Source organism: Diadema setosum, chromosome 20, assembly GCF_964275005.1.
Source record: "Diadema setosum chromosome 20, eeDiaSeto1, whole genome shotgun sequence".
Lineage (NCBI taxonomy): Eukaryota > Metazoa > Echinodermata > Echinoidea > Diadematoida > Diadematidae > Diadema > Diadema setosum.
Window position 1 is genome coordinate 1,885,889 of NC_092704.1, and position 26,928 is coordinate 1,912,816.

At 38.2% G+C, this 26,928-nt stretch overlaps 1 protein-coding gene across 1 annotated transcript in view; it reads right to left on the reverse strand.

The window, feature by feature from the left end:
• LOC140243823 (uncharacterized) overlaps nt 1-26,928 on the reverse strand; it is a 79,349-nt gene that overhangs the window by 36,520 nt on the left and 15,901 nt on the right. The window contains exons 10-11 of the mRNA XM_072323491.1: nt 16,942-17,066; nt 2,776-2,904 (exon numbers count right to left, since the gene is read on the reverse strand). Of these exons, the coding sequence (XP_072179592.1) occupies nt 2,776-2,904; nt 16,942-17,066 (254 nt within the window). The remainder of the gene's footprint in view (nt 1-2,775; nt 2,905-16,941; nt 17,067-26,928) is intronic.

The following is a 26,928-nucleotide window of genomic DNA, read 5'->3' on the forward strand; positions in this document are numbered from 1 at the left end:
TTCAAGAACTAAATAGAGGTCGTACAACTGATATGTTGTACAATATAATTACATGTTCATGATTAGACTTTATTAAATGCCATATTTTTATTGATTTTTTTATTTTTTATTTTTTATTTTCGATAAATCTTCTTAAAAATGTACATTATATGTATTAGTAGCACAGGAGCTTTAATATACTAAAAGTTTTATATGACCCATAAAACTTAAAATTTGGTTGCTGCCTTCAACTCACACTGCAAAGATACATACTGCAAGAGAAATCTTTAAGGGTAAAAAATATTCTAAACTTTATGACTATTATAAGAGTGAACAAAAACTATCATGAAATGTAAAAGAGAAATTGAATCAGGCAGATATTGCTTTACAAACTAAACTGACAAAAAACAATTAGAAAAGCAGTAAATCTATGGAAAATCTGTTATTGTGTTAAAAATCAGTTGGAACAAGTCTGATACACATGGATTTTCTCGGCAATCTCATCTCCTTGTCAGCCAACTCCAGTGAATGTCGTAAGAGTAAATTTTTCACTAAATTTCGGATATGCTGCATTAGACAAGGCCAAACGTTGTACAGTATGTAGTAATTCTCACTTCCACAGCAACTTCACACACCATCCTCAGCCCTACACATTTGACACCGATTTTTCAGCATGCCCTCACTTGGCAGTTAACGAGCCGCACTATTACCCCTCCTCGCCAGATGTTGGATCCAGAAGGGTGCGCTTCCTCCCCCCTGGGGTGTGAATACCGACATGTGACCCGGTATCACTCGGCACAGGCTACCAATCTGCCTACACAGCCATTAGATGATGGATTTCTCTGTACGTTAACTCATGTACAGACAGATTCTCAGGTTACAACAGCACAATTAACCTGCTTCTCCTAACATGTGACAGTTCCTAATACTAATCACAGAGCACATTACAATTTTGTACGTCTTTGTATGCAATGAAATTTAAAGGAGCCCTGTGTTGCTTCTAAAAAGAGAACTAATGTTCTAATGAACTAATGAACTAATGCTGGTTATGTAAGAGCGCCACGAGCATCATTCTTGATGGATTTCAGTGCATTATAAGAGGCCTCTATCAATTAATTAATTAATTAATGTGACTTTCTGGTAAATCATGAATTTTTCCGGATCACGCAGATAACAGAATGTCACACAAAGCTGAAATTAAACTTGTTTTCAGGGAGTTGTAGGCCAAATGTGACGTAGGATGTTAAAGTACTATCAATCAAGCACATCTTTCTCCTGTTCTACAGTACCTTTGGATATCTAGTTTCAATACTGTTACCAATTAAGAGTTACTGCACACATTTCTTATAAGTATGGACAGAAAAGACTGATGGTCATCAAACAAACTTTTTTTTTTCAGTTTGGATCTTCTCAAAGCTCTCTCACGATGAAGTCCAAAGTTCTTTGTGACCCGGAGTGGGATATTAGGTAGCAGGACACACTTCTCACACAACCAGGCTCAATGTGGACTACGTGATCCCACAATGAACTGTCTAAATTTGGCCCACCTCATCAACTTCCTGTCAGCATTAGGCAGGGAGGTGAGTACTCAATATTGAATGTTGTATGTTGATGTGGGATGAGCTGTTGCTTAACACAACAGAAAGTAAATCCTCCTTCACAGACCCCTCACAGTGACTCCAAAGTCAGGGTTCATATCCCTTAAAGTCTTTGTATGGCACATTAAAAAACATACAGTACACTTAATATGCTACACTTTACTTCTATGATGGTACAAGTGGAAAAGAAAACAAATACCCCCGAATGTTATCATTAGTCAAGAAATTCACCTAGAAACACCAGAATTATGCCAACAGACTGATAAAAACAACATCTTTCATGAATGATAAAAAAGAGAAAGTTAGTGCAGGATTTCTGCCACACACTTTTGTCTTTACTTGCATTTTCACGCAAAAGTTGTCTTCAGCAAAAGCCTGAAACTTGCTTCACGATTTTTTTAGTCCAAGCAATCCACAACAGATGAGACTTTCCATGTGGTAAATTTTCAAATACGAAATTTATCTTATCGTCTTTTATGTCCCCTATAACTTACTGAATGTCAGTCCCATCTTCCACAGACTTTAAAAGGACTGGCTGACTACGTATTTCTGGCCAAACAGCCTCTGGCTTACTACTGTTCGGGGGCGATGCCAACCTGTTGCTAATTTTGGATTTCTCGTGACGGCCTTATGTCTCGGGAAAATGTCAGAGGTGATAAGAAATTGCCTCATAGAAGATTGTGGGGAGAGAAAATCGAGGCCTTTTCAACAAATGCATGTCATACCTGACATTAAAGACAGTGGAAACCTCCAGGACAAGACAATAGATTAGTCTCTTGATCAAGTCTTTTACTACTGTATTATGATACTCCATTCCTCTGCCTATCATTTTATGAAGTTCTCACCAAAACAAGAAAACAAGAAACAACAATCTAGAGGCAAAATGATGCAATATTTGATCGCTACAACAGTTTCCAAACAACAAGACTTGAGACTAAGTAACTATGGCCATGGCAAAAGAAGATATCTTACTTTCATTTAATAGTGTCCTGATGTTTAGCCCAGGTTTTAATGTTGTCTTATCATTCCTCAATTAGAAATGAAACAAATCCACTCGAAGAAGCCCTTTGTTATAATGTACATGAGCTTGAGGAATATGTCATCATTGGTTAGACTAACATGGATTTTCTCTAAATTGGAACTAAACATATCTGGCCATATAGCCTCTGGCGTACTACTGTTCGGGGGCTGGACTTACCTTGGAACTAAGCGAGTCCTGGAACTCTTTCTGCTTGGCCTGGACCACCCCCTCCCAGTGCTGGTTCCTCTCCTGAATGGCTGCTTCCTTCTCCTTCAACATCTCTTCCTTCAGCTCATCTTTCTCTTTCTGAAAATTATAAAAAAATTGCATAAAAATGTTGCAAATCAGAGACTCAAAGCCTATTAAGCATCCCTTCAACAGGATATTCTTCCGCCTTGACCCTCCTCTGGCAAACTGGAGACTGGCGATTGCTTAACCCACATGCAGACAATAATGTTTCAATGATTTGATCTGATAAACTGTATTACACTCCCTGGATAACTGATGGAAATTTACACAACACAATTTCGAGGTTGACCTTTATCAACTTTCCCATGTTTGAAATGTGTTGCAATACCCACTATCTAAATGTGTTTGCAAACACCTTTCGGATCGCTTTTCTGGAGTTGCTGCATTCATCAAGCTGTTGTGAGTCGATTGGGAGGAGTTATCACTGTGCAGCTGCATTGTGCATTTTGACCCGAGGAGCAGAGACGTGTAGGATTGTAGTTGACAGTGGTTGGTGTAGGCAGGTTCATGCCATAAACATGTTTCAAAAGGACTTTGCATATAGATATATATCAACTCTACAGAAATGTGTTTCTGGCTCAAACATGTTTGTGATTGCACTTTTTTCGGCATTTCAGAAGCACATTTCTAATCCCATGATAAAAAAAAAAAGCTTTGCATTAAACTGCCCAAAACTCCCTGAAAGTTGTTTGGGAACCTTAATTCTGTGCCAGAAGTGAGTTGATAAACACAGGCTATGACATGCAACAGTTGCACAAAGGCTTTCAGTCTGCAGGTTTCAGAGATGACCACCTGCCCCCGATGGGCAAGGGGGACTCTATCATCGTGGACACCACAAAGCCCCAGCTGAAAGATGACCAGTGCTTGGTGACACACAACTCTCCTTTATCCATCTTAATCTAACCCAAAGTTCACTTTGCTGTCAGAAATATCACAGGATGTCTTCACCTCTGGGATCAACCTTCTATTATAGGAAGATGATAAAGTCTTCTTCACGGTATGGAAGGATTCATGACTTCCCACTAACCCTCTGTGTGCTAAGTGTGCTGATTGGTACAGAAAATCCCATAGCATTGTACACACTGTCCAATGTCCCTGACTCAGAAAGGGTTAATATCATTTGAGACTCACAAAATGGCATTCTGTAGATATTATTTCCCCCTGTCCAAACTAATGTCCCTACAGTGTCTAGTACCAATGCAAATTTTGTTTTGAAAAACAAAATTGACATGAGCATAATGACAATTCTAGCACTTCAAAAATCAATTTCACTTCAAATTATTCTACCTCTGAAATCCTCTATCAGTTATGGAAGCTGGCTGATGCAGCAACATCCCTGAAATAAACATCACTGAGAAATTTTAGAGGCAAGTAATGGTGCCAAGGACTGAAGCTATTAAACATTAAAGAGCTCGGGAAGTGATGCCTTCAGAGGAAACTCCTTGTTTACAGCTACACTTGTAATTGATTGATTAACACATTTGCCCCAACATAAAAACCTGTGTTTACACATCATTAATTGGATAGGTGTCAAACATAATAGAATGGTAACTGTTATGAAACTACAATCCTGGCATGGCAATGGAGGAGAAAACAGTAAATTTCTCTTGATTTCCTCATCTTTGTCTACTTTCTATATCAAATTGTAACATACCTGTTCCTTTGCTTTTTTCTTTGGCATGAATATGTTAGATTTGACTTTGAATCAAATGCTTTGGTATGGGTATGTTTAACTTTTGGAGTCAATATTGACAGTTTTAAGGCAAAGTACCCTGAGTAAAGCTTCCCTATTTGGTAAAATAGGGCTAAATTATTACATGTCTAAGTGCGATCTAGGTGAACCAGATGGTAAGTAATTCAAAACTGCATTGCTATCTTTCATTCAATGAAAGGAAAGTTCACACCACTGCAACATCTGCATAAAAATACTTGCATATTTACAAAGGAAACAGTACTATATGACTGAAATGTGCATCTAGTACTACTGTATTGTGTTAAACTGACATACAGTTTTTGAAAAGGAAATAATGCTGCAAGAATGTTCTGATGTAATTATGCATGAAAAATGACCATGTTTGCAGTGACATGAATTTTGGTTATTTCATATTATCATTACTATAATGATAATAATAATAATAATAATAATAATAATAATAACAATAATAATAATAATAATAATAATTATTATTATTATTATTATTATTATTATTATTATTATTATTATTATTATTATTATTATTATTGCAATTAAAGCAATTGAAAAACACATTCTCTGTGAATCTTGTCATACAAATAGTTACTAGAGAGCTCTAGTAACTATTTGTATGACAAGATTTACAGAAAATGTGTTTACATTCTGTATGCTGCTTGAACCTAAAGACAGTACATTTTTAGTACCAGGGTGTAGCTGGCAGCTCAAACAAATATAGACACAATATCCTGAAGTTAAAATGATGACTAATTGAGCTGACACATTACAATGTCATTTGACTTCCTGTTCTATAAATACTCACATGTGAGAAGATTACGCATCATCTAAAAATGTTTTGGTAACCAAAGAACTGAATTCAGTGTTTAAACTAATGAAGTTTAAGGAAAATTTTGCTTCCAAGGGACAGAATAATCCCTGTTTCATCATGCAGTTCTGCACCCTGAATTTCACTGCATGTACGGTAATATATTTTTGTATAACTATTACAAATGTAGATAGAGCTTGTCATAATGTACATTACAAGGAATGTAAATCTCCAACAAGCCAGAGAGAATTCACATAAGTTTTGAGAGAGAGGAGCAGAAACCTTGATCTTATAAAATGTGTTGCCAATATGAGAATCAGTTGTAATTTAAGTAATTCAAAGATTTCTGAAAATGTTGCAACCAAATAAAAAAAAAATGAACAAAGGGGTCAAATGAAAGATGTTGTCATGATATCTTATGGAACTCCATCAATAAATATATAATAAATAGATCTACTGCACCAAAGAACAGAGGTGTTGTTTCTACAACTTGTGAGATTTGTGTCATTGGAAGTGCAGTCATCAGAAAGGGGTTGTGCAGAAAAGTGTTGTATGTGTGAGAGAGACGAGGAAGGTAGGGGAGGGGTACTGGAAGATAAAGGATAAAGATTAGATGAGACAAGAAGGACAAGAGGAAGTTAAGGGTGGGGAGGAGCAGGGAGGGGTGTGTGAAGGGTGCAAAAAGGGGTAAAGAGGGGGTAAAGTTTGGTGCAGTAAGGGGTAAGGAGGAGTAAAGGATGGGTGCAAAAGGGGAGTAAGGAAGGGTGTAGGAGAGGGTCAACATGGGGTAAGGAGGGGTGTAGGAAGGGTGTAGAAAGGGGGTAAGGATGTGTGCAGGAGGGGTGTAAGAAGGGAGCAGTAATGGTGTGAGGGGTGAAGGAAAGGTGCAAACGGGGAATAAGAAGGGGAGTAAGAAGGTTGCAAGGGGGGGGGGGGGGTAAGGAAGGTGTAGCTAGGAAGGGTACAGTAAGGGGAAAAGCAGGATTATAAGAATGGTGCGATATAGAGGTAAGATGAGGGGAGGATCAAAATATGGTGAAGGGGGAGGAGCAGAAAGGAAAGGAAAAGAATGAAGATTTTGAGGGGCAAAACAGGAGTGGGAGAAGGGGCAAAAGAAACAGTTTGGTGAATCACGTGTAGGAAAAGGGTGGGGAAGGTTAGGGAGGGGTGTAGATGGGTTTGGAAGGGGTAACTTAGTACAAAGGGGAGGGGATAAGGTAAAGCAGGGGGTAGAGAAGGGTATAGGGAGAAGATACTGCGAGAGGAAATACAGAAGAGGGTGTAGAAAGGTGGAAATAGAATGAAAGGAGGGAGGGTAGGGTGGAGATCATTATCCTTCTTGTCAGATAGCCATGATGTAAAGATATCTTTATAAATCTTAAGCTGCCTCTGAGCAAATGAGAACCTGGCATTGACTTTAATTCCCTTCATCCGTGTGTCAGATAATAGAGGCTTACAATCAGCTGTGTGGACAGTCCCTTTCATGCTCAGTGGTGGACATGGTTTAATCATATCAATCATACTCATGCCTTGTTCGTTGAATATGTTACCTTTATTAACAGCTGTAACAGTGCATATTACACATTTCACGTGGAGCTGCACATTTTGATAATTGTGTAGTGGTGAAACATTTTTCCCTGTTTACTCAAATGAATTCATGGGGGATACCACAAGGGATGTAAATGCACCAGAGAGCTGGATATCTGACATTGAATGTTCTTGTCCATACTATGACTTAAGGTGATCGCGTCTCATGGTTTACTGAAGTAACTATTGACTCTTAGTCTTATCTTTTATATTTGAGGTTTTGGTAAGAAATTACTAACATTTTCTAGATCTTCAAAGGGAAAATATATGGTATAAATAATTCATCAAGTAATGTACATAAGTGCTTACAACATCTAAGCAGAAGTACAAATTAGGAGTACGTACATACACTGTACAGTGTCAACTAAATTATATTTGTTTGTATTTATGTGTTTACTGTTGTTAGACTTTTTTTTTTTTTTTTTGGGGGGGGGGGGTATACCAGAAACTTTGGCATTTCAAGAAATATTATCTTTGATTCAATAGTTAAATCAACCCTGTAGTAGTGATCTGTGTTAAAGAGACTAAATTTTTTGCCAGATTCAAATAATTATTATTATGAAGAAAATTTTTATTTTCCTATCAGACGTAGTTACTACACAAATAAATAGCTTGAATGATATAAGATTTCATATGTTTCTTTGTCTGATACATGTAGCTCCTGCAAATATGACACCCCACCCCCCCCAAAAAAAAAAAACCACCTTTTAAATAAACTACACACATGACTTTTTTCATCTAAGGTAATTATTTAAAGCTAACATCACATGAACATTTCTCTATCATTTAATGCAAAAATCTTGTTCTGTCTTGCACACCATTACTGTATATGTGTATTCTGTGATGGCCTCCTGGTAAAGTTTTATCTGAACAAGCTGTCTAGACATCATCTTCTGAGAAAGAAGAACAAATCCTTCTGGAACCATTTTTGAAGTACAGCAGGCAGTATGAACTAAAGAGTGGTGATAAGGTAATTAAAGACATAATTTATCATTCGCAGATGAAACAAAAACCCAGCATTAGTGCTTCAAAATAATTCTAAAATGTGAGTGAGGGGTAGAAACAACAAGTGTAAAAATTTGAACCAGTATAATCGATGTTAAGTTTTGTTAAATATACAAAGTGTGAACAATAGTTATAAAAATGTTTCCAGACTAAACCATCTGCAGTTTATTGAGAAAGAATACAGATCTCCTTTATGATTTAGGCTTTATCACAAAAATTTTATATGACGGGATATTTTGCAGTACAACACACCTCCACATCTATGCATTAAATGTCATATATCTTGAAAAATTTTAAAATCACTGTTCCCAAGGGTAAACAGGACCTTTAAAAAAAAAAAAAAAAATGTACACATTGTGAGATGATTCTCATGACACAACAGCAACCAAAAGAAAGGCAAATTCTTTGACTGACCTTCCTGTAGGAGCAAGCCAGACAGTCACTTCCAGTAGTGACTGGGCAAGGATCGTGGCAATCTACAGAGGTCCCATCCTTCGTAATCCATAAAGATTCCATGATTACTGAACCCACAGTACTGAGGCATACGCTTTAAATTCTCACGATACAAGACTGGATCACATACACATCACAACGGCATTAACGATTGAAAAGTACATGACACAGCAAAGCTAAAACCGCTCTTAAGTTGCGTGGACAGTTAAACGGAATGTGTGGACGATGAAAAGGATGTCAGAAAACTGATCACAGCAGCTGTCCACGTATTCCGCTGATTCACTCCAACATAAAACAAACCCCAAAACAAAAAGTCCTTCGATTGACAGTCTCACATTAGCTTCTCTTTGTCATACTTTGCGTCATCACATCCATCTGCATCTACAGAATGAGGTGTAAGAGTGCAGATCCAAATAAGAGTGGGTTAACAAACACAATGATACACACCACACATCTGCTCAGTAAGAATTCCTGCCGAAGTTTGCTGCTATAATTTCAAGCCCTGGAATTTGGCGGTGCTGGAAGACAGTTGTCTTTTGCGGAGCGCTGTCAACACGCTAACTGACAGAACCACAACGATTCACTTCCTCAGTTGGTAAGCCGGGAGAGCAGAGCTGACGTAAAGACGGGCAACTCTTTGTTGGCAGGAATTTGAGAGCACCCCTTCATGCCGTCAGCTGATCCTCAAAACAAAGTCAGAGAGCTATACACACTTCCCCCACCACGCACAAGACGCCCTGACGTAAAGACCCGCAACAATCACATGCGTCAAGTCGGGACGTGAGTCGTCACTGCCCCTGCCAGGGCCAGACAGTTGTCAAACACAAGCTACAAACCTGTAGATGTAAATTCTCATGCGTCGTCCGTCAGCAAATGGAGGGAACTGGCCAAAGCAAGAGGAATAGTGGATTACCAGGAGGGGTTTTTGAGGGAAGATTCCGACCAGATCTAGAGATAAACTCATCAAGATTGATATAACTTGGTGATTAACCAGATTCACCAAATGGAATTACAGTGGCTTTGTTCTCTTACTGACGTAATCCCATGGTTCCTTTTTTATCGTCTTAGTCACTTCTTAGACCAAGAAAGCAATAGGGTCTAATCTCGTTTGGCTCTGAGGTTTCTTTGGTCTGTAATCAACTGCTAATCTTGAAGATCTTTCATGAAGGTGAATCTTCCAATCTGTAATGACTCCTGATACTTGAATGTACAATTTGTATCTAGGGATAAGGTTCGAGAACAGGAATATTAAAAAAAAAAAAAAAAAATCCTTGCTCTGTCCTCCTATCTTCCTCAGAGTAAAAGTTTTTTAGCTGAAGTTATTGCCCTCTACACTAAAAAACAAACAAACAAACAAAATTAAAGATATAACTACTCAACTAAACGCTGCATATCATTGCTACAACTTGTATGGATATTGATCTGAGTCAAGCGAGCCTTTCAATTACGTAGTCTTCTCACATTACCGGGTATTTTAAACAGTTCAGTTTGTCAGTTTGTAAAAATGGTACAGACAAACCAGTTGGTGGTAACAACAATCCACATTCATATTCATATGATGACATCACAAGCAATGGCATAGACTATCATGCGGTTGAGTCTAGCGTGATACGGAGAAAGGGGGTGTGAGAGTGAAGTGAGATTATGACAGCCCAAGGCGTAAAGTTTCTAACATGAGGTAGCCATCCGGCCAACACCCTCCGTGTAAGAAGTCGTCTGCTAATTGACAGTGTCCTGTCAATGGGACCTTCACCTCTGATTTGTCATAGAAATTAACAAACAAGCTGCTGGATTAAAGAATAAACATGCACTCAAACAAATCGAAATTTGAAATTAAAGCGACCTTATCAGTGACTAGAGAAATCTGTCAGAATTTAGCAGTCATACGGGATTTAAATTTACAGCACTAATGTATTAAGCTCTCACCATTGAAAAGATTATACACATACCCCCTGCATATGTTCTGTACCAAGATTAAATTGAACAAGAAATGAGATTAAGAGTGGTTCCTGAAATTGGGTCTTTCTAGTGCACATTTCACTCTAAAGAAGTGACAAGAAGGAGCAAGTCTCTGTGAACATTGCTCAAAACTGGAATCCTCTATGTTTCTTTTCCTGAATCTATTTTTCATGTTCTACAACAATGCTGAGGTCATAATAGATTTTCTGTTCAAGATCCAAAAAGTGATTTAAACATGAAGGTTAGTATTTGCGTATCATCACACAGGGATATTTCAGAGATGGTGATTCATTGTACGTTCAATACAGAGTATCATAGTTATCATTCACTGTCTAAAACTAGGATGTGTTGGATAACTTCCAGGCTAAATTTATATGTCATGCTCAGGGCTTTGGCAAAAGAGCAAAGACAACAGTCTGACATCATTAGCTTTGTAGCCTAAACCTCACTCTGCCGGAAACTGTTCCCCAAAAACATGTTTTGCGAATTAACCAAATACATTTCTGCTTCCCCTTTCTTCCTCAGAGCACATAAAAAACAATACTGCATGGATGCTAATTCTTAGAAAATTATTGAAGTCCCAAATAAATGATACAACTTTATCTCATAATTTCAATCATTCATTGCTGGTAGTGTAGCAAAAAAAAAAACAACAACAACAACAAAAAAACCTTGGTCTCTTTTTTTTTTTTAAACTTTATTCTGGCCACAGATCATTGTTAATTTCAGTTGCAAAACCATTAAAAACCTCAACCCATATCTAAAATAAATCTGTAGCAACGCATTTAACAAAATGAGAGCTTATGCTTCTGCCTAAAATTTGTCAAATGTTGTATACTGAGTAGTACATAGTAGAAGAGATTAAAAACAAAGTGATTATTAACCAGCTTTACAAGAAACGTTCAGCAATCTTCAGCAAATACTCTAGCTGACATTTTTGAACGTCAAGGCAGACATCAGACATTTACTTTACCATCAAACGCAGATGAAAGTTACTGTTATTAATTTCGAAATATAACAGCAAATATCCGACATTTATTATAGCATCGTATGAAGCAGAATATTACTGCTATTCACTTCCGAACGTAAAAGCAATCATCTGACAGTTATTTTAGCATCATCCGGAGCCAAATGTTATTGCTATTTACTTTTGAAAGTAAATGCAAACATCCGACATTTATTTAATCATCGTAGGGAGTTGAATATTATTGTTATTCATTTCCGAACGTCAAAGGGATCATTCGACATTTATTTTAGCATCTTCCGGAACTGAATGTTATTGCTATTTACTTTCGAACATGAAAGCGAACATCCGGCATTTATTTTATCATCGTACGGAGTTGAATATTATTTTAATTCATTTCCGAACGTCAAAGCAAATATCCGACATTTATTTTTGCATCTTCCGGAGCTGAATGTTATTGCTATTTACATTCGAACATTATAAAAGCAAACATCAGACATAATCATCGTACGGAGTTGAATATTATTGTTATTCGTTTCCGAAAGTCAAAGGGATCATTCGACATTTACTTTAGCATCTTCCGGAGCTGAATTTTAGTGCTATTTACTTTCGAACGCAAAAGCAAACATTCGGCATTTATTTTATCATCGTACGGAGTTGAATATTATTAGTATTCATTTCCGAACGTCAAAGCAAACATTCGACATTTATTTCAGCATCTTCCGGAGCCGAATGTTATCCTTATCCATTTCCGAACGCAAAATCAAATATCTGACATTAATTTTAGCTCCCCATACGGAGCTGAATATTACCGTTATTCATTTCCAAAAGTATAAGCAGACATCCGACGTTTATTTAAGTATCATACGAAGTCGAATATTACCGTTATTAATTTCCAAAATTAAAAGCAAACAACTGACATTCATTTTAGCATCTTACGGAGCTGAATGTTATCCTTATTCATTTCCGAACGTGAAAGCAAGCATCCGCTATTTATTCTAGCATCTAACTGAGCCGATTGATACCGTTAATCATTTCCAAATGTAAAAGCAACAATCTGTTATTTATTTTAGCGTCGTACGGAGCAGAATATTACCGTTATTCATTTCCAAATTTGAAAGCAAATATCTGACATTTATTCTATTATCGAACGGAGCCGAATGTTATTGCTGTCCACTTCCGAAAGTGAAATGAATCATCTGACAATTATTTCAGCATTGTACGGATCCGAATGTTACTGTTTTTCATTTTTGAACGTCAAGGCAGACATCAGACATTTACTTTACCATCAAACGCAGCTGAATATTACTGTTATTGATTTCGAAATATAATACCAAATATCTGACATTTATTAAATCATCGTATGAAGCAGAATATTACTGCTACTCACTTCCGAACGTAAAAGCAATCATCTGACAGTTATTTTAGCATCTTCCGGAGCCGAATGTTATTGCTATTTACTTCTGAAAGTAAAAGCAAACATCCAACATTTATTTAATCATCGTACGGAGTTGAATATTATTGTTATTCATTTCCGGACGTCAAAGGGATCATTCGACATTTATTTTAGCATCTTCCGGAGCTGAATTTTAGTGCTATTTACTTTCGAACGCAAAAGCAAACATTCGGCATTTATTTTATCATCGTACGGAGTTGAATATTATTAGTATTCATTTCCGAACGTCAAAGCAAACATTCGACATTTATTTCAGCATCTTCCGGAGCCGAATGTTATCCTTATCCATTTCCGAACGCAAAATCAAATATCTGACATTAATTTTAGCTCCCCATACGGAGCTGAATATTATCGTTATTCATTTCCAAAAGTATAAGCAGACATCCGACGTTTATTTAAGTATCATACGAAGTCGAATATTACCGTTATTAATTTCCAAAATTAAAAGCAAACAACTGACATTCATTTTAGCATCTTACGGAGCTGAATGTTATCCTTATTCATTTCCGAACGTGAAAGCAAGCATCCGCTATTTATTCTAGCATCTAACTGAGCCGATTGATACCGTTAATCATTTCCAAATGTAAAAGCAACAATCTGTTATTTATTTTAGCGTCGTACGGAGCAGAATATTACCGTTATTCATTTCCAAATTTGAAAGCAAATATCTGACATTTATTCTATTATCGAACGGAGCCGAATGTTATTGCTGTCCACTTCCGAAAGTGAAATGAATCATCTGACAATTATTTCAGCATCGTACGGATCCGAATGTTACTGTTTTTCATTTTTGAACGTCAAGGCAGACATCAGACATTTACTTTACCATCAAACGCAGCTGAATATTACTGTTATTGATTTCGAAATATAATACCAAATATCTGACATTTATTAAATCATCGTATGAAGCAGAATATTACTGCTATTCACTTCCGAACGTAAAAGCAATCATCTGACAGTTATTTTAGCATCTTCCGGAGCCGAATGTTATTGCTATTTACTTCTGAAAGTAAAAGCAAACATCCAACATTTATTTAATCATCGTACGGAGTTGAATATTATTGTTATTCATTTCCGGACGTCAAAGGGATCATTCGACATTTACTTTAGCATCTTCCGGAGCTGAATTTTAGTGCTATTTACTTTCGAACGCAAAAGCAAACATTCGGCATTTATTTTATCATCGTACGGAGTTGAATATTATTAGTATTCATTTCCGAACGTCAAAGCAAACATTCGACATTTATTTCAGCATCTTCCGGAGCCGAATGTTATCCTTATCCATTTCCGAACGCAAAATCAAATATCTGACATTAATTTTAGCTCCCCATACGGAGCTGAATATTACCGTTATTCATTTCCAAAAGTATAAGCAGACATTTGACGTTTATTTAAGTATCATACCGAGTCGAATATTACCGTTATTAATTTCCAAAATTAAAAGCAAACATCTGACATTTATTTTAGCATCTTACGGAGCCGATTGTTACCGCTGTCCATTTCCAAAAGTAAAGGCAATCATCCAACTTCTTTTTTTTTTTTTTGGTGGCCCGACGTGCGTTTTTTATGGCCACGGGCTACCGGGCCACCGTTAGGGTGGGATTTCACGGAGCACGCGAACGATTTGGAACGACGCGAATGACAAAATCCAACATTCGGAAAAGTTTTTCTCCGAATGCGTTCCGACAATGAAGCCGAAAACTATTCTTGCGCAATTTGTGCGAAGTTTCCACAACGTTTGTGCGAATGTCGTGTGTATCATTGCTTAAGTACAGCATGTTACGTTCACGAAGAACAGGAGACGGAAATGCGAACGAAAAATTTTCAATAATCATGGGATAAAATGTAACCCAAGGAGAGGTGGAAGCTGTCTTGAGTTGATTTTTTTTCTTTCCTCTATTTCTCCTTTCTTTTTCTCTCATTTTTCTATCCTGTGCTTGCCTACATTTTTTTTCCCTAGGACCTATCTCCACTACAAGTAGTAAAGCATTTGATTTTTTTTTTTTGCATTTCCTCCAACACATAATCTCTATAGTTTAAAGAAAATTTTGCATACTTTAGATTAATATTAAGTGTATTCTGCGATTTTTTTGTATATCAAACATTTCTTTCTCTTTGCTAGTCTTTAATTTCTTTTGTTACTGTAGTTGTTAATAGTTGTTTGATGTTTAGATGTATGCTACGACTTTTATTTGTAGAAAACGTATAGGTAATACATCCCCCAAACGTGCGCTAAACGTTCGCGAGAATAATCTCAAAAGGTATGCGAACAGATTGCGATTACGTCGTAAAATGATCGGAAAAACTTCGCAGATTTCGCGTAACATACGCGAGACATTCTCCAAAGTTTCGGAGTCTGTTTGGGGTTTCACGAACATTTTGCGAACATCGCGCGTGTCTTGCGAAGATCTTGCGCATATGACGAGGCTTTAAAGACACTTTCGAGAACAATTCACGAGCAAATCACGACCAAGAGTGTGGAAAAGGTTCGCAAAAAATTTCAAACTTTTTTGAAATTCTCGCCGAAGTAAAAACGACATTCGCGAACAATTGACGACGCTTCCGAACCCTCACGTTCGTTTGGCGATCTTTTGCAGACTAAAATACGAATGCTGGATTTTGCCATTCGCGTCCTTCGCAAATCGTTCGCGTGCTCCGTGAAATCCCACCCTTAGTGTCGAGCCCTGTATTAGATGACTGACGCTTCGATCATGCACGCAATTTAAAATAATGCCGATCACATCATCAGCAGCGCTCATGTCACGTATGTACATATGTGTACACAAAGGCACCACAGCACCTTACATCACTGCCAGTCGATTGTCATACACACAAGTACACGTGCACATGCCCATGAGAGACGCAATTAGACACCAATCTGCGTGGAGTTTGTTACGAAAACGGTCTTAATACGAGAAACCACAAATTTGACAAACTATTCTTCCTTTGTTGATAAGAGAAATCAAATATCATTTTAACAAATATCTTGAAAAAATGATTTTCCCTGACTTTCCAGAAGAAATAGATGGATTCCCTGACTTTCCCTGACTTTTTGCTTCTGGAAAAAGTATTTTGAAATTCCCTGACTTTCCAGAAATTCCATGACGCGTACGAGCCCTGCCCAAATGAGTTGATCTACTATCAAACCAGAAATCTACAGCAGAGGAAAATCCCTCATTTTGCTGACAGAGGACAGGGAAATCAACCTAGGTAGATGTACCTATTGATATCAATCATGAAATGCAAAGTGATAGGATTCTCTCAAGTGACCATGCAATTACACTTCCCCACAAGCCGATATTAAAGTATCCAGAATGGAAAAGCTACCATGTATTAAGTCTTTGTGTGTTGTATGATTACACATTACAGCCTTATTGAAATATTCAACCCACTGCAATGCATACTCAGCAAGTGGTATAAAAGTTACACTGATTCATATTAAAGTGAAGAAGACTGCACACAGCTAAAGTAACAAACAGAAAACTAGACAAATGCAAGGATTCTTATGATTTTATTTCAATTAAAATATTTTTAATTCCGCAGTATTCCTTAACAACAATAAGGTCATTGACTTTACTGAGGCTGACCCTGCGAGAAGTAAATACAAAAAATACAAACCAACACAGCCACTGACCAGAAATACGTAATATGACAGAACAAGAGCGAAGAAAATGGGATTCCATTCAGATATTTCTTTGCATGTTTTTATTCATATCATACATTTTTGGTCAGTTTCTGCCATTTGTTTGACTTTAGTATACAAACAAAAAGCCGAATCACGTCAGTGATCCCTAGCATTTATCCCAAAGTTGATTTCTAAAACATGTATATCAGGTCTGTAATATAGCTTCTGACTACCAGAGCACTGAAAATCATATGGTTTCAGTGACAAGTAGCATACTAGGGCTTTCCACAGCTCAGTCGGTAATAGCACTGGTCTAGCAATCCGGAGGTCTCTAGTTCATATCCCAATGGAATACCATTTTCTGTGCTCATTTTCATTCTGGTCAGAAGTAAATACAATACACTGATCTATCGTTTTCGATAGCAAGAGTGATATAACAAATCACAAGGATGGAGCAAGTTAGGTGGCACAAAGGGTCTAGGACTGGGATGGGGCTGGAGGAAAAAGACCAAGGACAGTGCTTCCCTACCTGCATGAGGTTGATGACAGCCTGTTTTCCCCTGGAGAGTTCCTGGGCCAGACTTTGTTTCTCCTGGTCACTCCTAGCTTCTGACTCCTTCAGCTGCTTCTTCAGTTCCTTCTTCAGCTCATCAACTAGACAATGGAGGATAGAGCATGGGAAAGATTTAAACAACATGATAAAACCATCAACCTGACCCTAACTACACGTAGGTACTATTTCACACACTTTTTACTGTCATTTACTAATACTACAGTGTAGAATATCAATAGACACGCTGGTTGTGACAATAACAGACACAATTTGTATCTGAGACAGAAATTTATGTAATTCATTATAAACTACATACTGACTTATAAATTCATGTTACTAAAATACAGTAGCTGAATGAAGAAAAACAAAGTGAAAACAAACAAAGAACACAAACAAAAACAAAAAGTATAAAAAGTACAAGAAAAAAGTCATTGAAAACTGCCATTTCCAACAGATAAAGACACACTAAATGAATGATCTTGAAAGTTTTTTACAGAATCCTTGCTATGGAAGATGAAACTATAGACTGCATTTAAAATATGTAAAATTCTTTCAGGAAACTAAAGGAAGTCTAGCTCCTTTTGAACACAGAAACAAAAATGATGCCAACAATACAAAGACTGCAATCTTTGTACACTCACTGGAATGTTAAACACTATAAAGTGTAAATCAAAGTTAACACTATCTGATAATAGCATTAACTGTCCTATCTGAACATGGTACAGATTTAAGCTTCAGTGAAGAAGACAGGAATCAGGGAGAGATGAATTCTGGGAGGAAGTAATTAATGTCTGTCAGACCTCGTTCTGACTGGCTTCACAAAATGTCATGTCCAGAGAGGAACATACGTTCAAAATGTAGTCTTAAACGCCAGACCAAGATACCACAACTAGTCAGTATCTGCAAGACTTACGAGAAGGTAATTTTTTTCAAGGCAATACACTCATTTACACACCTTGTATCGTAAAACCATAGTCATTATGACAAGTTCCGCTACTCTCAAATGTCATTTACACAGATATTCAGGAGTACACGTACATAATGTGATTTGTCTCTGTTGGTCTAGTTTACATGTGTGTTTCAAAGGGGCATGAGTCAGCCCTCTTGATAGTCATATCACAGTGCACAAAACCTTCATAAGAAAAATCAGTTAATGTGTAAGGCGGCCACACAGCCCTGTTAACAACTGGTGCATGGTATTGCTCCACTATTCAGGATAAAACAAACAAACAAAACAGGAAAAAAAAATGGGCTCTACAATAAAGTTTACTTGGATGGATTCTTGTAGCAGGAATATTCCTTCTAAGGATTGACAGTAAATGACAGGAAAATCACAAACAAATCTTGAACAAACTCACAGAAATTGAAGGAAAAAAACTTCAAAGAATTTTAATACAACTCTTTCTGGAGAAATCCCAAGGCAACACATACTGTTATTCACTGTCACAAAGCAGCAGTGTAAAGAAAATCACAAGAGCTTTGTGTCGGCTTCCCCTACAAGGAGGGTCTGACTTTAATATGGACCGCTGACATTCAGAGAAGCCTCAATCATAGACCGTGTCAGTCTCTGACATCTGTCACTGTATCTCTCTACAGGGAAGACTTTCACTAATCACCAGTAACTGAAGGACCCGCCTACCATGAGCCACATCAATTACCCATTATTAGATTAGCAGGATTTATCATCCATCGCCTACGTACAACACCTCATCAAGGTCCCTGCATGCTCCTCTGGAATTCAATTGTGTTTACATGTAAAAAGAATGCTGCATTATTTCAGCGTTATCTTAATTTTCTCAAATTTTGTGGGTCAACTGATAATCGCAAAATCAACAAATCACAAAAATATTGCCTCCCATAACTCAAATGCGTAGTTTATCATCTCCAAGGCAGAAAACTATTTACTTTCCCCTTGAAAAAGGAATAAAACTTACTGTCATTTCATAGCTGCAGTTCTTGACTGCAAATTCAATCACTCACAAGATTGTCTTCAGTCCCAACTCATGAAATGTTTACCATGGCTATAAAACATATGGCACATACAGAGTACAATGTACTAGTACAAATGTACTCCCTACAGCAGCAAATCAGGGACCTATTTTGTGTGCAGTAATTGCAACAAAAACATCTGAAATTACCATGGCAACAACAAGGTAACAGCCAATCAACTACAAGCTTTTCCCTGATTGCTGTGATATTTACAATTACTCTCAGAGTTTACTGAAATGTTACCTCTAGAGAATGTTTGCAAATTTATGCATCATACACTTTTTTACATCACATCCCTCAAGACTGATAGGACTATGTTGTTTGTCTATCTATCTATCTATCTATCTATCTATCTATCTATCTATTTATCTATCTACAATGTATCTATCTATCTATCAATTTACATATGTATGTATGTATGTATGTATGTCTGTATGTATCTATTCATTTATCTATTTATTTAATTATCTATAGATATCTATCTATCTTTCTGAGATCTGCATCTTGAGTTTTAATCTTTTCTCTTGATCCCTCTCTCTTAGATACAATGTAAATAGCAGGTACAAGAGCATACACTTTTGGCAAGCATATTTTAATACTCTTCCATACAGTTGCCTCTCAGCTTAAGCAATCCTGCCCTTCTTATACAGTATTCTACACAATTTTCTTTAAACCATTTCTTCAAACTAGAAAACCCTTTTCTTACCCCTCTGCCTGTGTTGATTCTGTCACTGCCAATTTATCTCACCGATCCATCCTTAATTCATGCTTATTTCCACCCTCCACACAATTCCATCTGCTCGGATGCTCAGTTCCGATGCAAATTCAATTTTAAGATGGCCCCATTTCAACTTCAGTCATACAACACACCACAAATTTATTTCGCCCAGTACTGTGAACCTTCTCAATGGCAAGAAACTACAAATCTTATTCGAAACACTTAAGAACTTGTACATTACATGTGAAAGTGTGGCTCAGTTCAACTGAAAGATACCACTTTAAGCTAAACGGTGCATATGTAAGACCAAACTGTTTTGCCCACTAAACCTAAGGTTAGATTCATTATATAAGTTTTGCAACTTGAAGATGGATAAATAGGATGATGACACAGGAGAAGCAGCTACTTATGGACACAGTAACAATGCTCCTCTATTTTTTTTTTTTTTTTTACAAATTCTAGTCAGGTAATACAGCAATACACAGTAAAGTCTCGTCTTAACAGGCCCCAAAACGAAGGGTAGCCTCGGGCGAAGATTCTTCCCTGGGAAGATCAGCGAGCTTTCGCAGGCACAACGTAGCCGGTAGTTGAGCGTGCCATGTGCAAAATGTGCTTCTGCGCATGATCCAATCCGAGAAACGTCCCGTCCTATGGTAAACGAGTATGGTACTCGGCCAAAATAGCGTTCGGTCCCGATGCTGGGCAGGAGTGAGCCAGCCAGCCAGCCAGCCAGCCAGCCAGCCAATCAGCCAGCCAATCAGCGATCATATCCCCACACCTCGGGGTAGCCTCGTGCGAAATCTTACCCTGCGTTCGACCAGGGTAGACACGGGGTAGCCTCGGGCGAACCGCTGGAGGCTGCCACTGTCACGTAAATCATGTGGTTGCCTAATATTACTCCACGCGACGAGTTTGGTTTACATTGCTGATTTTAATATTTTGGTTCATGTTTTCTTTATTTACTTATTGTGAAAATTATGAAAAAAAGTATTTACATAGCAAATATATTTTTTAGAAAAAAATGTAAAATTGTATGGATTTTTTTTAAATAAAAAGAAGTATTTTTTATCGCAGGTGGCACATCTCTACGCATATTGTGCGCAGCATGCACACAGTACAGTGCCGATCATGCAATGTAGTGCTCACAGTCACACATAAACATCATGTACCGGTACATGACTCATTGTAGCTTCAAGCTATCATCAGTAGGGGAATACCACATTGTCTGTGACTTTTCTTCTGTATGAAGTTTGTTGTATACTTCTATAAAGGGTACATGTATTTATTATGATGAAATTTAGGAATTCATTGCAATTTAAAGGTGCAAAAATATGGAATTAATCATTGAAATATAATCTTAGGTGCATTATGAGTTTAAATATTCTTTAAGTTGAGATTGAAACAATATCTCTTTGAATCTTATGATTAATTATGTTTTATCAAGGTATTGGAGCATTATACATTCATGACGCTCTGTTTTGTGTTGTATTTATGTATGTTCTGTTTCTTTTTATGTGTATTTTTGTCTTTCATTAAGTATCCAGTGTTATTATGTAACTGTTATTATGTAACAGTTTTGTATTTTTATGCCAATCTGTTTTTTCTTTAATGTACTCATAGGGAATCACAATCCTCAAGTTTTTTCGTGGTTTCCTCGACATTTGACTATTGTGCAAAATATTGGCTGTACTGCTTTCATGAAATCAATAAATTAAATTGAATTGAATTATATTAATTTGGCAACTTTATCTACGGCCAACTGGAGTTTGGAGGAGGAGAGGGCCCTGCTGCAGATAAGGGAGGAGGAGGAGATTGAAGCACAAATGGATGGCACATCGAGGAACATGCAGATACCAAGCAATGGCTGACAAACTTAGGGATCTCGGTTTCATGATATCCTGTGTGCAGGTGAGAAATAAGCTAAAATATCTACGCGCTAAGTGACTGAAGGTGGTCTACAATAACAATTGGAGTGGGCAAGACAAAAAGGTGGCCCCACACCACGAACTGTATCAGGCGAGATGGGGGTATCGCCCATCAACAAACCCAATGGACGTAATTTCAGGACGTCTTTGGCGTCATCCACATCTAGTAAGTTAAGTGGTACTACAACTTCCACCATACCTATTCCAGCAAATCAGACGACAATACTCACTCTTCCTTTTGAAAGGAGGATAGAGAAGGTTCTCAAGGAGCTATATACTGCCACCATCAACTACTAAAAGCTGAGGAGGAGATTGGGACTGGGTTAAGGCTGGAAGACTCTGGCAGAGCAACTGCCAGTGGGTATGCAGAGCTAGAAAAGCAGGAAAATGTTGAAAGATACATTTCCTCTTCTTATTGTTCAAGAATCAGTTCATTACTACTCAATTTATATGCATTCAGTATACTACTTTAACAAGAAATTTGCCATAGGCAAGAGATATCAGGCTTTACAAAGATTATGTACTGTATGTTTTAGTACCTTTTACTTCTTATATTTTTCTATTTCATTTACGGTTTTTGCGAGAAAGAAGCGGCCCACAAAAAGTAAGCTTCAGGAATCCATGCAGGCTGTCTCTTCAGGGATTACCAAAAACTTCAGAACATACAGTATCTCTTCCATCTTACAGAGAACTTCTATCTCTCCTTGTTCTTCAACTTTCATATTACAATATACCATCCCTCTGCACCTCAGAATAGGCCACTAGATCAATGGCACAATACACATGCTGTGCTTATTATAATCATTACTATTATTATCATGACTATTACTGTTGTTGTCACTGTTGTTGTTAGTGTTGTTGTTGTTTTTATTATTATTATTATTATCATTGTTATTATTATCATCATTATTAACATATCCATAAAGGTTGAGACAAGAGGAAAAGGAGCTCCAAGCCAATACGCCAATGACAGCATGCATGGGGAGAGGAAATTGAAGAGAGACACAATGATGTGCAAGTGGCATTAACCTATTGTCTATGGCAACCGGGAGCCCCCTGTTTAGAAGCAACGGGAATTCAAGTAACCTACAGTAAGAAGCAAGGAGTTAATTTATGAACTTAATGCTGGACAGAACCAAGTTATGGGGACATTTTGCATTTTGAATAATGGGACCTCCCTTCCAAGGCCTATCTCCCATGCCATTTTCTGGTCCAAATCAGCCACCACATCCAAGCTCTGTACTACTGTAGATGGGGAAGGGAAAAACATCAACCAGGAACCACATCACGCTGGATCATTTAATGCATCATCTTGCCTGTATCAACCAGTGTTGCACCTGCAGAGAACCTTAGAGCCACCAGCATCTCCCCCAGCAACCTCACATATCAATTCCTCATCCTCAACATTCACAGTCACAGCAGGCCAGGTTTGAACCTTATGCACAGAAGCAAACTTGGCAACACATGCATTTTCCAGGAAAATGGCAATAGTTACTCTCGCAGCATTATCGACAGTACTGTCACCACATCGCTTTTAAATAGCAAGATCATTTCCTGCAGTTGCAAACCTAATAAGCCCCGTCTTAACAGGCCACAAAACGCAGGGTAACCTCGGGTGAAGAATCTTTCCCTAAGAAGATTATGTTTGTTAAAGACGCAACACAGTTGACAGCTTCGGGACAGCCTCGGGGTAGCTGCGGGGCAGCCTCGGGCGAAATCTTGACCAGAGTAGACGCAAGGTAGCCATCGGTGAACCACCTGAGGCTACCCCACGATGGTGTCTGTTAAGATACTCGCAAGGTGAATCTTCCCCTGAGGCATCACATGACCAGCGCCAAGACCGGGGACCAGAACTGCGCCACACAAATCAACCTTAAGAACTCTCCCTATGTATTAGCACAACCAGACACCGCACAGCGTGTATTGGGCTGTGTGTATAGTACCTATGTATGCAGTCGTCACACTCGTCAAGTACTGTGGGTTGAGCAGTACCGTAATAGACGTGCTTTGATTAAACATGTGGCTGATTTCATGACTTGTAATCTCTTTATTTCTTTTTGAAAGATCCTTAAGAAAAGTGAAATAAAAGGTGCTTTCACAGTGAACATATTTTAAGGAAAAACAGTAGGCCTAATACATTGAAACGCCTCTGTAGATACTAAGTCCCACATGCCTTTGACAGTAAATACTTGCACATTAGTACGCAATCACACGCTAGTGCAATGACAATGATGTCAAATGCTTCATTTTCAGCGTATCTGTAATGTGATTGGCCAAGGAGAGGGTATCCTCCCCGGAGAAGGCTCTCAAGCAATGCCTGTTAAAATGGGACACTCGGCATTCATTCCATGTTTAATGGAATCTGTGGAATGTAATCTTCAGCGGCTAACACCCAGGAGCGCCTGGGAGAAGGTCTGTTAAAAGTGTTTATTTGTGTTTATCATACACATACACTTCATTACCTCTGCCAAGGGGGGAGGTTATGTTTTCGTTACCGTTGGTTTGTTTGTTTGTTAGTTAGTTAGTTAGTTAGTTCGTTCGTTTGTCCGTGTGCAAAATAACTCAAAAAGTAGTTAATGGATTGGGATGAAACTTGCAGGAAAGGTTGAGAATGACACAAGCAACAAACGATTAACTTTTGGTAGAGATCAGATAATTTTGGGCGAATTTATGAAGGATTTTTGATATTTTGGCAGGTAGGGTCAATGAACTTCACTTGCAAGTTAAGGCTGCGCGTATTTGAGGTTTGCATGCGCGCACTAAAGTGCGTGCTCTAGTTTCTGCTAGGGCGAGGCGCACTGTGCAGCTGAGGGTTTATGACGTAACAAAGACTTCTATATTGGGAAATTGGGCGGCTTTCAGCACATAATGCAGTACGTATAGGTGGAAATCACTGATCTCTGTGGAAGAACAAGATCAGTGCGGGTGGAAATGGGCAGCATGCTTGGCGGAGGTCTGCACTCTCAGAGTGCTTCTCTAGTTTTAAGATAAAATTAACTCCTAAGATGTCCAGGCTGGTGTGTGTCCTTGTTGTCAACTTTTCTATCATCTTTGAATATACTCCTAATTCAATCTTTGGACAAACTGGTCTTTTTAAACTGCAAGGATGCAACATGAAACAAAGCAGCATAACTCCCTCCCCCCTTAAAGGTGCATGGTCCCTGTGTTTTAGTCAAATGCGTACGCGGGCGCACGGCACAAGCTTCCTATAGAGACCTACGCTATTGACTCCTCCTTAGCGCTTACGCTTTGGCCCACTTTCCCGAGTCCGAAGAAGTCCTATTCACTGTAGCCAGTGGTCAGATCACAGTTCGGCTCATGATTCGGCTGAGGGGGATGACAGCTTTAGCAAACTTCTTTTGTGATGTCATCATAACAAGCACATATGCACGCACCCTGGCATTACTACAGACTGCGCGATGCACAGAGAAGACAACAAAGGCAACGTTACTTAGCAACACCTACGCACTTTACTCTTGATGACAGCTAAACTTCGGTAATCTTCGTATCAATAGTAACGGTGATCGGCAGTATCATCAACAGTGCCCTCTACACTATCGGGACTATCTACCTTTAACTTCTTCTCATTCCTCCCCCACCCCCCACCCCTCAGACAGACAAAGATGAGGCAAAAAAAAAAAGCAAAAAAAAACCCAACAACAATGTCATGCATTATTCCGTGACCACATTACCTTGATTACACAAAGCAATTTCCCTAGAGACTCGAGATTACAAATTTTGTGGGGTAAGAGACTGACGTAGAAAAGGAGCCAAGTCCCATCCACAGCTGTCGGTGCGGTGACAGATAGCAGGTGACCAGCCTCAGAATAGTGTGTTAAGGATTAACTCTATTACGACTCAATGTGACTGGACAACAAATGCTGTGGCCAAGGATGGGGTAGCTGGCTTTCCTTCTACCTAATAGGCTAAGTTTCAGGCTCTCAATAGCCCCAGTCACAAAGGAAATAAATTCCCAAAGTCTACTTGTCCATTCACCCTGGCGGTACAACTTCTCTAACTTTCAGTTCTTAATAAACTCTCAAAGTTTGCGTCACTGGTGCGTACGGGCAAGAAAGAAGAAAAAATGTGTTTTCTGATTGCTTTGGAGGAACTGCAGACAAGAAGTGGACTTGTCATGCGACAAACTTCGTGAAATTTCAGCTGCATTGCATTCAGACTGCAAAAACTTTGAGAAGATTTGCACGGGTTCAGGAAAATCCCCTAGGGTAAGTTGGAAGTTTTGCAAGAGGTTTTGCACAAAGTTTTTGGGGAAGCTTGCGTTCAGATTGGCCAAACGTCAAGAGCTGAGACTTTACAACTTGATCTTTGAGAAGTTGTTTCATATTTTGGGGTTTATTTGTTTGTTTTGTGTGGGATTGCAAGGTCATATTCTTGAGTCAGCTCATTTTCTAAAACAAAAAATAAAAAATATCTTGGGGCAGGCTCATCTATGGCTTACATGGCACAATCAAACAATAGAGATGAACAGAGTAGATTGGATTGGAAGAGGGACAACTTACAAAGCAAATGATGGACACTAACAAACTTTACAGGACCAGAGGAAGACAGAAAAGGGAAAAAAAATACTAACTAAGGAATCACAGGAATTATGAATTTTCCCTCTTGAGTTTGGCACCACTGGCCTGTAATTCACATGGTAAATTCATAATTTCTTCACAATCTTTAAGAAGCAATTAAAGGAAAACCAAAAGCCATCATCATCACTATAGACAGATGAACCAGAAGGCAGCCAAAGTACAATACACTCAGTAACGGACGTGAGCTTACAAGAAGGCAGACCGTGTGATGGGGAAAGAGTGACTAGGGGTGCGTTTTGGGTGGGTGGGGGACAAGGAAAGGTGATGAATTATGTAATGGCTTTAGCACACGGAAATTACTACCCCACCCAATGTAAATTTTAAATACCACTTCCTCCTTTATCATAAGGCATCATCATTAGGGAAGGATTGGGAATAGACATCCTATCTATTACTTCAAAATTCAAACATACATGTATCACATTTCTTAAAGATTAATGTCTTGAGTTGTAAGATGCAAGTCTATTGAGCTGTAATTTCATTTACATATACAAAATGTAGGTGTTATTTAGCCCATTTCCACATTTACACTTTCTTGTTTTATTGACTTGGTAAGACAGCAAAAGAAGTACAATGATTTAACATATCCATTGAAATTTGAATGGTCAGTTGTCATGTCTATTCATTTGGGGAAAGTTACAAAACTGCAACTATTTGCAAATCTACTCTGACATCTAATCCCTTTTTAAAGTTTATTTCTTTCCCTTTTCCTCGCTCATTTGCATGAAGAAAT